At 38.8% G+C, this 13,933-nt stretch overlaps 1 protein-coding gene across 1 annotated transcript; it reads left to right on the forward strand.

Annotated features, from left to right (window-relative positions):
* The first annotated feature begins 758 nt into the window (after positions 1-758).
* Positions 759-5,561, forward strand: LOC117942184 (dehydrogenase/reductase SDR family member 11-like). The gene is made up of 8 exons (XM_034867528.1): positions 759-1,028; positions 2,350-2,559; positions 3,051-3,145; positions 3,482-3,611; positions 4,468-4,560; positions 4,637-4,702; positions 4,838-4,929; positions 5,003-5,561. Exons 1-7 carry the CDS (start codon positions 897-899, stop codon positions 4,877-4,879), a joined length of 768 nt encoding a protein of 255 aa, XP_034723419.1. The 5' UTR covers positions 759-896; the 3' UTR covers positions 4,880-4,929; positions 5,003-5,561.
* The last annotated feature ends 8,372 nt before the right edge of the window (positions 5,562-13,933 follow it).

The following is a 13,933-nucleotide window of genomic DNA, read 5'->3' on the forward strand; positions in this document are numbered from 1 at the left end:
TGGTGCAGTGGCCCGTTCTAAAAGGTCAAAGGTGAACCTAAAGAACAGTATTTTACTTTCTCTCTATGTCCATGCACTCTTATTCTCATGCAGAGAATCATCCTTTGCGAAAGACAGCTTGGAATATCAGAGATACAGGGGTGGAGGAAGACTATTTAATGTGCCAAAACTGCACAAGATAGACAAAAAATAGCATAAATGTAGCCTACAGATACAGATGTGTACACAGTATCCATTTACTTCATGAAAAAAAAGCGCACTATGAATTTATAATCAGATAAGCGACGATTTAAACAAATTAAAACATTATTAATCTTGATAGATTTTTCTTTATCTTCTACAAAGATGTTCAATATAGCCTGTGTCGGCCTACATAGTAAATATATATAGTCAATATATTCATACATCATAAAATAAAAGAACAAAAGTAGATATGTCTATATGTAGAATTAAGGTAGGTCCAAATTAGAAAAGATTATCCGAAATTCTGAAAACAAAGTCAGAATAGACTAGGCCTAATTTAAACTCAGAATTCAAACACATTTTTTCACTTGTTGCCTCAATCCTCTTCCGCATAAATGCAATGGTAAAAAGAACTGCAGGTGCACAAATGTTATAAAGCACAGACATAGAAAAATGTAATATTATTGAACAAAATGGTATGAACTCTATAGCCAAATTGAACGTTATTTTACGATACACTACCATCTATGGTTTAGCTTCACAGTTCGTAGTTCTCCTGAATGCAGCACAGTGACGTTCCGTTGGCGGCAGTGCTGCGTTCAGGAGCACTTGACTGTAGATCCCTGGTTCGCGTTTGCCTCCGGTCAGGTGTCGCTTTTGCTATTACCTGGGGGTTATATTGAGCTAAAGGTTAGCGGTGTGTCCCAGCTGTGATGGAGCGCTGGAAGGGCAGAGTGGCTTTGGTGACCGGAGCCTCGGTTGGGATAGGGGCGGCCATAGCTAAGGAGCTGGTCCGGTACGGCATGAAAGTAGTGGGCTGTGCCAGGGACGTCGAAAAAATACAGGTTTGCCCTGAAGTTAAAAGTTAGTTCCTGCCTATGGTTTCTGCACTGTGTACGTTAAGGTTAGCTGTCAGCGTTAAAAATGATCCCCATGTAATGTTACCAGCTAAATGCTGGTGGATTTGATTCACTCAACAGTCACCAACCGATAAAAAGCGAATTGGGTGGCTGGTAAAAATTTGAACATGTAGCTAGCTAGCTAGCTAACTAGCTAGCTGACATTACCATCCATTTGGCTGGGGGACGAAAAAGTGAATTTTAAACCCTAAAAGTAGTCCACCTGAGACAAGAACAAACCAATGTGACACAGCCACATATGCTTAACTGTAAGGTAGCTTACGTTACACAAATTACCAAACAAAGCCGTTGTCGAAGAAATGTTAAAGTGAAAGTAGAATAGAGATAACGGTAACTGAAAGAAACGTTAACTGTCGTAGAAAATGCTCAGCTAGTTAGCTAATTGGCTAAAGTGAATTAAAACATATTCAAACTTTTGAAGCTTTTTTTTGGCTGCAAAAAACACAAAAGGGCTTTTGTTTTCCTGTAAGTTACACATAAACTCCCATAAACACTAGCCAGTTAAACTTATAATGAATGTTTGTTATCTGGATTTCACAACGTTACGGTATTAATAATAATAATAAAAATAATAATGTATACTTTATTAATCCTGCAAGGGAAAATTACAATTTACACTGTATTGTTACTACACGCAGGCCTGAATTACACGCATGCTCAGTACCTATACATGCACTAAATGGAGAGATGTCAGAGTGAAGGGGCTGCCCATAAGGTGCCCCAATCAGTTGGGGGTTCGGTGCCTTGCTCAAGAACAACCCAACCCCCTACTGACTGAGCTACTGCCACCCCCAATATACACTAGTTAATAGTTAATACATGTTTGATAGCTAACATCATAAAAGTTGAATGAAATAAAACATTGACCTTCATAACTAAGGGGCAGAGGTGCCACTCCACACAGAAAAGGCCATACACTGAATGAGTAAGTCTTCATGTTTCCCTGAAGGAATTATTAGTTAATCTACCAAAGGGTCTTTAAAGAATGTAAAACTGTAAAAACAAGTAATAATAATATTCAAATAGTAATATTCACATTTTCCAAAAACTAGCATAATTAGATTGTATTTACAATGTTTTCTTGCTGTTGCCTTAGATATGAATGGCTTTGCCCAAATCTACAGATTTACACTCTTTCTGTTGATGTCAATGTAAAACCTCTGAATGGATGGTGGGGTGGATTGTGTTAACAACTGAGTTAACTATACGGTTGATTTTCTGACATCTTTTTCATTTTTGATTACAGAAACTGGCAGATGAGTGTCAAAGTACAGGCCACAGTGGTGTGTTGGTACCTTTCAAGTGTGACTTGAACAACGAGGAAGAGATTCTGTCCATGTTCGCTGCCATCAAAGCGCAGCACAAAGGGGTGGATGTGTGCATCAACAACGCTGGCTTGGCTCATCCAGAGTCACTGTTAAATGGCAACACCAGTGGCTGGAAGAACATGATGGATGTAAGAACTTTGTGTTTTATTTAAAAAAGGAAATGTAACATGTAATGTAAAAGCACAGTTGCAAATTCATTCTCTTGCTTTGGTGTCTGGGTCTTCCTAGTATTGTGCATGCTAGCACTCTGTCATGGTTTACTGGAACACTTGAAGAGAAGAGAAGGAAGGTTATTAGTAACACATGTTCCCATCATATTAGACGAGTCAAAAATAGTCAAACATTTCTTTAGATCAACGAAGCTTCTTAATGATATCAAGCAGATCTTAAGGGGAACATTGAGTCCATTATTAACTAAAAATACGGAAATGTTTCCTACACCTTTTGACTCATTTATAGTTTTCAAAGAGGCTAAAGTTTTTTTTGTGCATAAGAATTAATGATTAAGTTATCTTTGTTTGCATGAAGGGAAATTTCAACGCCATTTCCCCCCCCCTTACCATCAGACTACAGGCCTACATTTCCTGGAAGGTATTAATATATTTTTTGTGTCTTGCAGATCAACGTTCTTGCATTGTGTATATGCACCCGCGAAGCATATCAGTCAATGAAAGAAAGAAATGTTGACGACGGGCACATCATAAACATAAACAGGTACAGTTTTATTCACTGATGTTGTGCAATAATGATCATGCTTGTGAAGCTCAGTTCAGTTTCCTAAAGGGACGTCTTCAAATTGCCTGTTCTGACCAACCAACAGTCAGAAACCTGAAGTTACTCAGTCAACTGTCATAAAAAGACAAATAAAAGTTACAAATCCAGATGCTCATAATAAGAAAAGTTTAGCATTTTGCTTGACCAATTACTCAAACAACAATGTACTAATGTAATAAAGTACTAGGGATTGAGATAATATCAATGCATTTAGTTAAATGCTGGTGCTGACCTGGTTAAGCTTACAACTCCAAACATCATCTTCTTCTCTTGCAGCATGAGTGGACATCGTGTAGTACCCAGTGCTGATGTACATTTCTACAGCTCCACCAAGTACGCTGTGACGGCCCTGACCGAGGGCTTGAGACAGGAGCTGCGTGAGGCCAAAACCCACATCAGAGCCACAGTAATACATTTCAAACACATCCATGCATTTAACATGCCAAGCTCAATTTAAAATCTACCAAAGCCGGTGCCATTGCATTATTAGCATAATTAACATTTACTACTACTAATAATATAAACTTTTATTTTATAAAGCACCTTTACAGAGTTTACAAAGTGCTTTGATAGGCAAAGCAAGGCTAAAGCAGGATCCCCAGAGGTAAAAAAAAAAAAAAGAACAAAAGCTAAACAGTAGAGCCAAAGAATAACAAGACAAAACTGGGAAGACAAAAGACGCAAAACATAGTAGTGAGAGGACAATAAAACATAAACATAAGCAATACAATATACAAAAAAGGCAATACAAAGAGACAAAAGACACATCACATTTGGCAAGCCTATAAAAATTGGCTTTGAGAAGTGATTTAAAGAGTTCACTGACTCTGCGAGCCTTATCTTCAGGTCATTCCAAAGTCGAGCCACCGTGATGGCAAAAGGAGCGGTCCCCTCAGATTTAATCCTCGCATCTAAGGTCAACATCTGCCAGCCAATAGGCTCAAAAAGTCAATTATCCCAACTTCCATTGGGCATTTAAACAACATTAGGTAGTTTTATTCATTGACTTTTTGATGTTCATATAGTGCTTAATTTATTTTTTGTGCTGTCTCCCTGTGATTTTGTGATTCTCAGTTGCTTGTCTGGTATGTGGTGCTGCTGGCTGTAAATCAAATTGCCCCTCAGGGATGAGTCAACATCCTTTTATCACGAGACAAATGCAATAATAATAACGAAGTTTTAATGAGATTTTAAGTAATTGTAACTTTTTTTTAAAGTAATAATAAAGTATTCTCATTTCTGACGATCCACTCTTTTTGCAGTGTATTTCTCCTGGTGTAGTAGAGACAGAATTTGCTTCTCGGCTCTACAAAGACAATGCTGTTAAAGCTGCTGCTTCATACTCTAAATTTAAGGTAAATATTATTCCTACATTTCCAGTATTATGGTTATAATTAGTAGCATATTATTCACTTTTCACTTCTCCTACAGCCTTTGGAAGCAATAGACATTGCTAATTCGGTCACATACGTCCTAAGTGCCCCTCCCCATGTCCAGGTATGTAATTTATTTGCAAATTTTATGGCTTTCTACAGTGACAGTGATGACACATGTTTTCAACCTTTGCTCTGTCACTGTTGACATCTCATTAGTTTACCCATTATGAGATAACGGTCACGTCTTTTCTTTCAGATTGGGGACATTCAGATGCGACCTGTGGAGCAGGCGTCGTAGATCTGCACCAGACAGACACATTCTTCATCCCATTGGTTTACTACAATTACTTCATCTGATCATGAAAAAACTTTGGTATCTTGTGCTATAACTTAGCACTTAAATAATTAAAAGTCGATTTTGAATATGATATTTGTTGCACGATATTATACAGAAGGAAATTAGATTTTTTAGTTTGGCTAGAAACATTTGGACCACAGGGATTGTTCCATTGACTGCCACTGGTGTCCAATTGTTAAAATGTTTTTGTCAGAAACATAAACCACTAAAATACACAAAGAATATGAAAACAAAATATTTAAAGATCTTTTACATTTCTATCAGTAAAATATCGAGGAGAAAATCTTTACATACAACAAATCTGTAATATATAACCCCAAAAACTCTAAATTATCGAAACAAAATGTAATAAAATCTATTACTAAAGAATGTGAAAAGGGTTTGCGTATGTCTGAGCTGTATTTTTAGTTTAGGCTAAATTAGCTAATGTTAGCATGATAGCACCCTAAACTAACTTAAGATTGTGACCATGGTAAATGACATCAGGATGTTAGCATTTTGATTGTGAGCATGTTGGCATACTGACGTTGGCATTTAGCTTAAAGGTCTTCTGTACTCATTCACAGCCTCACATAGCGGCTAGCAGCTGTACACTCTCAGATCCTCAATAAATTAATGATTTTGCGCAGTAATCTGCCTCTGTTGTATGCTCATTTTGTCTCAACTCTATACATGCAAATATTTTTCAGTGTTTTCAGTATTCAGTATCATTAATCACAGTACGGCCATATATGATTATATCCAGACGTGTCGTCTATGCATTATCTCTCCTGTAGATAAGCGTCTTCCTTCCAGTGAGTATAAGGTTGGGAGTTTCTGTCAATATAATTTACTGATTGTTTTTAGATTATGTCTGAGCATTTTCATGTTTGCTAAATTAGATAAGCTGTGGCAGTACTGGAGGTGTGCACAAGGCCTGGCTCTGACTTATCAGCATTAAGGAAGTACTTCATCATTCATGTTGGTGAGGTGCCGCTTCTCTTACACAATTTATACTGTTTTACAAAAGTTTTTACAGTTTTTTTACCTGCATGGTCATCATTGTCACAAAAAGTCCATAACATAAACATCCTCAAAACAAAACGTCACAAACCAACCATGCTGAAATTGGAACCAAATATTTGTATATACTCGAGGTATTGGTACTTTACTTGATATCCGGTATATAGATTTGATGCTCCTTTATACTTAATACATTTCAGACAGAAATTTTGATTTGATGCTTTGCTTAACAGCCTGTTGCTCCAGTAGATGTTGATAAATACTGCATGCATTAGTGGTACAGGCGTGTCATGTCATAACAATATCTTGATGTAAGGATGCATATTGTCTGAGATGTTCATAATGTGTACTTTGATATAGATGTAATGTGGTCTTCCGGTTTGTTTCATCAGGGATGGGAATGGGGAGGAAGTGGCAGAGTTACCTAAATGTCTACTCTCATTCATGTCAAGTTTTTATAATACAGTATATTGTAACAGATGCCAGTGAGAGACAGCTACACCTTCTTCCCAGAGCTTTCCTCGAGACAAGACATGAGAGTTGTGGCATAATGTGGAGGACAAGTGGAGACACTGAAGAAGAGTCCTGGAGAGAAGAGTCCACGAGAAGAAAGAGGTCAGACTATGCAAGACAGTTTTACTTTTTTAAGAAATAAAAATGTTATTGTGGCTCGGGAAAGGGAAGTTTGGGGTCCCCTGCTGGAGCTGCTCCACCCACGACCCGAAACTGGTTAAGCGGAAAAAAGATGGAGGGAAAAAGCCACTGGTTTCCAGTCCTGGTGGTCTTTATGAACCACAATATCACTAACTTGTATTGACACATTCCATGTTACAGAAATGTTGATATTATGGAAAGCTGAGTTATAAATAAGAGGTTTAACGTAGCTTAGAATCAAATGAGAGTACAAGAAATCAATTTACAATATTCTAACTCAAAGGTGAAAGCATGTGAAACTGTCCCAGTTAAGAAACTCAAATCCAAGAAACAAACGTAAATGACCACTAGATGTCAGTAAAATTATTTCTTTTTTCAAGGACACCAGGGTACTTTATGTATCAGATTCATAATCTACTGTATTTGCCTAGAAAAGAACAATACAAGCAAAAACACACTAAACTGATGCTGCACATCACACCCACACCTTTCTATTGTTTGTATAAAAAATAATAATAATGACACACTAAACACAATAAGTTGGATTTAGAACTTGAACTATAATACAACTCACCTTTTAGTATGTTTGAGCTTACAAATCTGATTTATTTGCATCATGGACAGTGTGTGGTGTGTTGTTACTGTAATGACTACAATTCACTTTAATTCAATTTTATGTATTGAGAGTTTTGTAAAGACACTTTACAGATAGAATAGATCTAGACCACACAATTCCAGTAATTTTCCCGAGAGCAAGCCTTTATTAGTATTAGTATTAGTATTTATTGTTAGTAGCAAGGAAAAACTTCCTATTAGGGAGAAACTTTGGAAGCTGTGGACGGCAATCGGCAACGGTGAATCGGTACACAAACAACCAGCATGTTAAGGGTGTTGTCCCACATGTCGTGGATATCTTTATTATTTTGATATTTGGGCTTTCAAGCAACAAATAACTGAGATGCTTGAATACACAGTCTTCTTTTTTCTGTATAATAAAAGTATGGGAGAAAGGACACTATTGTTAATATCGGCAGACTTTACTGATGCGTTGAAGATTCACTCCAGTGCCAAAATCTTTGATTTTACTTTTGAGTCCATATGAGTTCTTTTAACGAGTTCTGAACTGCTTGTAAAAGGGCATGTAAAACATAAATAAGAAAATGATCAGTTTAAATGTTAAAAACAGCATTAAAAAACAATTACCACTGCTAAACCAAACGATGCCCTTCCAACTGACATACAGTATGAGTATGAATTTCTGGTGAGCAACACAGCTTGATAAGCATCCCTTCAGGCTTTGCCCACTAGAGGTCACAAGCACATTATTATTACACACATCCAGAATAGTGATATTGTGGTGGGTGTCTTCATATTTTTTGGTGGTAAGCAGAATCTGTTCACAAAGAGAAGCATGCTCGATGGTGTTGTTTGCCTCCGACGTTGCCTTCCGGTCAGCTAACTCTAACCCTAAACCTAACCAGCTGCCTGGAAGGAGACGTTGGGGGCAAAAAACACCACCGAGAAGCGTGTTATGCACAAAAAAACACTGTGAATCTTTGGATTTTATGAATGTATTTTTTAAATGTCCCATGGCATGAAAATTCTTTTGACTTTATGAGGTTTGTTAACATAACTATGCGTTCCCCAGCCTGCCTAATGTCCCCCAGTGACTAGAAATGGCGATAGGTGTAAACCGATTCCTGGGTATCCTGCTCTGCCTTTGGGGAAATGAAAGCTGAGATGGGCCGATCTGGAAGCTTATAGGTTACCTCCCCTTTCTCTGCTTTGCCCGGGCAGAGAGTTTGGCCCACCCATGAGAGAGAGAGACACCATGGCTTTCAAACAAGCAAAATGGCAGTTGGTCAAGGCCGCAATTCTGCACCAAGGCTGAATTTTGGGAAAGAGACTTCCGATATGGTATTAGGGGACCACTAAGGTCTATAAAGAAGCATCCAAGGAGCACCATGTCATGCAACATTTAAAGGAGAACACACACTGGCATTATGTGTCTAGAAAAAAGGACAGTAAGAGCAGGCCTACATATTATAAAGGAAGAAAGGAGGCTCAAAGCGTCAATTTTATGATTATCTTTAGATTATTTGTGCTAAATACTTATGTTAATTTGTGTCTCTCATAGTCCCTTTTTTGTATTTACATATAGTTTGGTTTGGCAACCTCCCTGTCAGTTGAAAACTAAAATGTTCTGATTGATACATACATACTGCATGGAAAATCATTGTTGTTAAAGAGCACTTGTCTATGCAGAGTATTTATGAATGGGTTTCTTGGAGACAAGCCAATAGAGTTTCTAGCGACACGTCTCATGTTCTGCACACAGAGTATTAGCTGCTGCCCTCCGTAAGGAGGTTTAAAAATCCTTGCTGCAGACTTAACCACAACAAAAACTCATTTACTCCTGTGTATATTAAACTCCTAAATAGCTGCAGAGTAATAGAAGAACGGGCCTGCGTTGACGATGGGGATTATGTTATTGTTTCATGAGTAATGTTTAACTAATCCACTGCACAAGACTATGTTGTGTTTCAGACACCAATAGGGCCATATTGTGGTCTGTTGTGTAGGATTGTACAGTATCTGTTTTGTTTTTTTATTGATGTGGAATGTGTTTGCTTGTTTTTACTATGGCTGCAGTATGGGATAAGTGCCCAAGAAAGATTTCCCACCTTGTGGGACAATGAAGTTAATCTTAATCTTCATGTTTTACATATTCATTTCTCTTTAACAGGGTGGAGGTTTCCTTTGAAATTCTATGACTTCGCCTTTCTGTTGTTGTAATTGTGACATTACAACTAAAACCTAATATCTGATCTTCAGCACAACAGGTTTAAAGGTCTAAAGCTTCAGACAAATCAACAGTAATCCTGGCATCATATTGTATGGTACCATATTTAGGAGGCCGAAAAGCATCATCAACCTCAAATAAGTCCCTTTAGACTCTAGCTGATCCAGAATGCTGCAGCTAAGAAGAACTAAGAAAAGACATCATATTTCTCCTGTATTAGCTTCTCTGCATTGGCTTCCCGTAAAATCCAGGATTGAATTTAAAATCCTTCTCCTGACCTACAAAGCTTGAAATGGTCAAGCACCATCATATCTTGAAGAGCTCTTAGTGCCTTATTGTCCCACTGGAGCACTGCACTCCCAGAATTCAGAGCTACTTGTGGTTTCTAGAGTCTCTAAAAGTAGGTTGGGAGCAAGAGCCTTTAGCTATCAGTTTTCCTCTTCTGTGGAACCAGCTCCCAGTCTGGGCTTGGGGGGCAGACACCATCACCACATTTAAGAATTACCTGAAACCCTCATCTTTGATAAAGCTTATAGTTAGGGAGTGAGGAGTTGCAGCGTCCGCCTAGCCCGGCCCACCTGCTTCTCTTCAGAGTTGTCAGAGTCATCTGCCATATCAAAATCCATAATATCACAAAAGTAGAGGGAGACGGGCCAGTAAAGCCTGATCCGGCTGGTGAGAGCTCTAGCCTGACCAGGCACCTGTCTCTCTTTGTATGCTGTTATAGTTCTAGACTGTCGGGGGATTTCCTTTCCTTCCTTCCTTTGACACACTGAGCTGCTCCCTCCTCTCCCTTTCCATTTGTGTGCATCCCGTCCCAGTAATGTTGTTACTAACTTAGTTCTGGGGAGTTTACTCCCCGGAGTCCTTATGTTTTCTTTTCATCCAGCACATTTAGTGCTTGATGAGGCTGAACCACCTATGCTCTTTTATGCCACGCTACACCTTGTAACGCCCTGCAATGCCCTGTTATGACATGAACTACTACAACTACTATTGTAGTCACTGTTCCATTATCTTTTACTGACACTGTTCATCACACCCCCAACCGGCACCGTCGGACACCGCCTACCAAGAGCCTGGGTCTGTCCCAGGTTTCTCTCTAAAAGGGAGTTTTTCCTCGCCACTGTTGCACTAATTTCTTGCTCTTGGGGAAACTACTAAAATTGTTGGCTTTGTAAATTATAGAGTGTGGTCCAGACTTACTCTATCTGTAAAGTGTCTCAAGATAACTTTTGTTATGACTTGATTCTATAAATAAAATTGAATCGAATTGAATTGAAAGAGAAATCTACTTTCATCTCTTCCTGTGTTTCTGCTGCCAGTCCAAAGGAAAGCCAAGGTTAGCTGGCGACTGCCAGCCACCACCACCCACCGTCTTTCTGATGTTAATGAACACCCATTTACATAGAGCCTACATTTGTATACTTATACAAATGTTGGCAAAGCACTTGGCTCACTGTTTTGTGACTGGGATGTGGCTCCTCACACCCAAACAGAAAATGTGTGCCAGAGAATTAGGAGCTAGTCTTTGCCATTATCACTTGCCAGAAATAAAATTAATGATTACCGGGCTTGTAAAGAAGCTGAACAAACCTTTTGGCAATGCGGTTTATTTGTTACCTTGGAGTGAGGTCTTTGCATGGAAATGTAGACCACATCAATGAGCAGAATTTGCTATTTTAGACTCCTAAGAACTAGAAATTCCAAGGCATTTAAAACAGACAAAATTATTTATTAAATTGCATTCATTCCTTTACATTTAAAGCATCTGCACAGATGCAATGAGCATTTAGATAAATGAGCAGCCTGGTGGATTGCTGTCATATCAAACTCCAGATATGTCCCATAATGAAGATCTTTCTGTGTTCTGAAAAGTCAAAATGACTTCCATTTAGATTTTGTTGTGCTTTGGTATGTTCATTTAATTGTACAGTGCCTGGGTGGGGCAATATTAAAACATTGTCTTTGATTTAAATATTCATTCAAATGCTTTTTATTGTCTTTTTTTGTAACTGTGAAACCCTTTGTAGCGCTACATACACACTGGAATACAATAGAGACACTGTTCTACACAACCTAGTTTAATTGCAGGAACAGGATCATCTTGATGAGCAGTCTTATTGGATCACTTGGAGCCAAAACACAACATCCCTCTTCCTCATCCATCAGTGCCACACCAGCCAATTTAAGCTCTACGGGTTAGTTTCTCTCAATCAATAAACCCTCCTCTGGGTTGGTAAATGTAATGAATTATTGGATTCTTCACCTAATAGGATGCCACAGAGCGTGATGTCCTCTCATTATTGCCCATACTATGGATTATATAACCCTTGGTGTGTTTTTTTCTGCCTGACCAGAGCATTCTTCTGTACACATCTCAGATATTTCAAAGCCAACTCTGCAGTAACAGGCTGGTGTCAAAACCTTAACACAAACCCTGCCCAGTGGGAGTCCAACCAATGCATTTTGGAGGAAGCATCAACTGCATACATCACATAAGTTCAGGGAATGTTCAAGTTTTGCGGGAGAGCTTGATGATTTCATTTTCTAACCTTGTGTTTTTTTCTGTTCTGTGCTCAGGTGCTTGCAGGTCCCAGTATGACACCAAGCTACATGTACTATATATTTGTATCAGCCACAGTGCATCAAAACCCCACTCGTGTACCCCTTCCTGTTTCAGCCTCAGTCACAGTAAGTTGCTTCATAGCTTGTGTGAGCGTGTATGTGTGTGTGTGTGTATGATCTCTGTAAGTGCTAATTATTCATAGTCATATACATTTATTGGTGCGGACTAAACAAAAACAAGTTGTGTGTAAGCATTGTGGCATAAATATTAATAATATTCTTTATACTGGGCATTTTTGCAGCGCATCAAAGTCCTTTTGAGTTTTTAAATTGTAAACTACAGTTTCAATCTTTATGCAGAGGTTGGGTTTATAAACTTCAATATAACCATAAACATGAATCCAACATATATAAAACCTGCAGATACTGTAAAATGGAAAGTTCCTTCCTGTGAGAAATGATCTTATCACAGATCCAAGGGTGTCAACTTAGTCGCTCTTACATTTCAGCTTATGACTGTGTCTGAATGCCAAGCTCCTTTAAATTCTTGGGTGTCTTCCAACAAATAGTAGCTGGATCATAAAAGTCTGCATTGTTTCACCGTTTCCCACTGTTGGCAAGATTCACACGAGATAATCTGATGCTGTACTGAAAAGTCTTTCCTCAACCATAAATTTTAGTTTTTATGTGTCAGATGTAATGGACATCTAATTTTGACATCTAGCCCTTTTCAATCTCACCCGGACACATTCTTCCTATGCAGGCATGTGATAATCAGCTGACCTGGAAGGATTGACCTGGATTTCAGTCTCTGCGCAGCGTGTTACAACCCCTACTGAGAGGTGAAAGTAAAGTGCAAGGTGAGCACCCATAATCTATGTGGAGAATGTGACCCTGCCTTATCACACAAGGGGGGCAACTACAAGGTCAAATTCCCCTCCGAACAAAAGAGCACAGTATAAACTCGCATAAGTTTCTTGCCACGGTTTCTGTGCACGCAATATGGAATAAAAGGTCCACAAAAAAATCAAATCCGGTTAAGAAGGTTAGCGTTAAGCCTCTGAGTTTCTTTTGATTAAATATTTCCAGCTGAGATAACATGGAAATGTGCACCCAAAATGAGTTTGAAAGGATGATTTAGAATTTAATCAATCAGGATTCATAGCTCTCTCTGCTCATTATAATGTCATATTTAATCTGAATGAAAAAAATGTAAGATATCTACTATGTTTAAAGGGATTGTTTGACATTGTGGGTAATCCACAGTCACGTGAAAAGACTGTCTGTAAAGTAAGCACTTTGCGTTTCCTATCATGGTGACAGCATGACTCGCCCTACTCTGCCTCTGTGGCCGATGATGACGGCTCGTACTCGTTGCCTTTGTTGGTTGGATAGGTTAAGGCATGAGGCCCGAGGTTGGCTAGGATTAGGGTAAAGGCCGTTTTATGCTTCTGCGTCAAATCAACAGCGTACCCCGCAGACCCCTTACGTAGGCTACGCCGAAAGCTCTGCGTGGAGCCTCTGCACGACCATAAAGCAACTTTTAGAATAACAGGGTAAACCATTCAGAGGGAGAGGAGGGCGGATCATTCCTTCCCTATTCTAGGAAAAGAATTTCTGATAGAATTGTCCATCTGATGCAGGCTACTTCATGCTTGGCAGGAGTATTGCTGGATACCGAGTGCAGTGAATTTGGTGCAATTTGCAATTGTTACAAATTCAATATCAATAAACTGAAATGTAAAATGAAACTGACACGGCACGCTGTCATACAAAAGTAAACCTGGACAAACAACACTCATAAAAATTCAACCAGGGGGAACTGTCTATCCAAAAGGGAGGCAATTGCCTGTGATTAGTTCACATTAGGGCGGCAAAATCATGGCCAAATTGATCATCACGGTTATTTTGATCGAAATTTTGATCACGATTATTCTCACGATTATTTGTTGATTTTAACCAAAACA

Source organism: Etheostoma cragini, chromosome 3, assembly GCF_013103735.1.
Source record: "Etheostoma cragini isolate CJK2018 chromosome 3, CSU_Ecrag_1.0, whole genome shotgun sequence".
Taxonomy (NCBI): Eukaryota; Metazoa; Chordata; class Actinopteri; order Perciformes; family Percidae; genus Etheostoma; species Etheostoma cragini.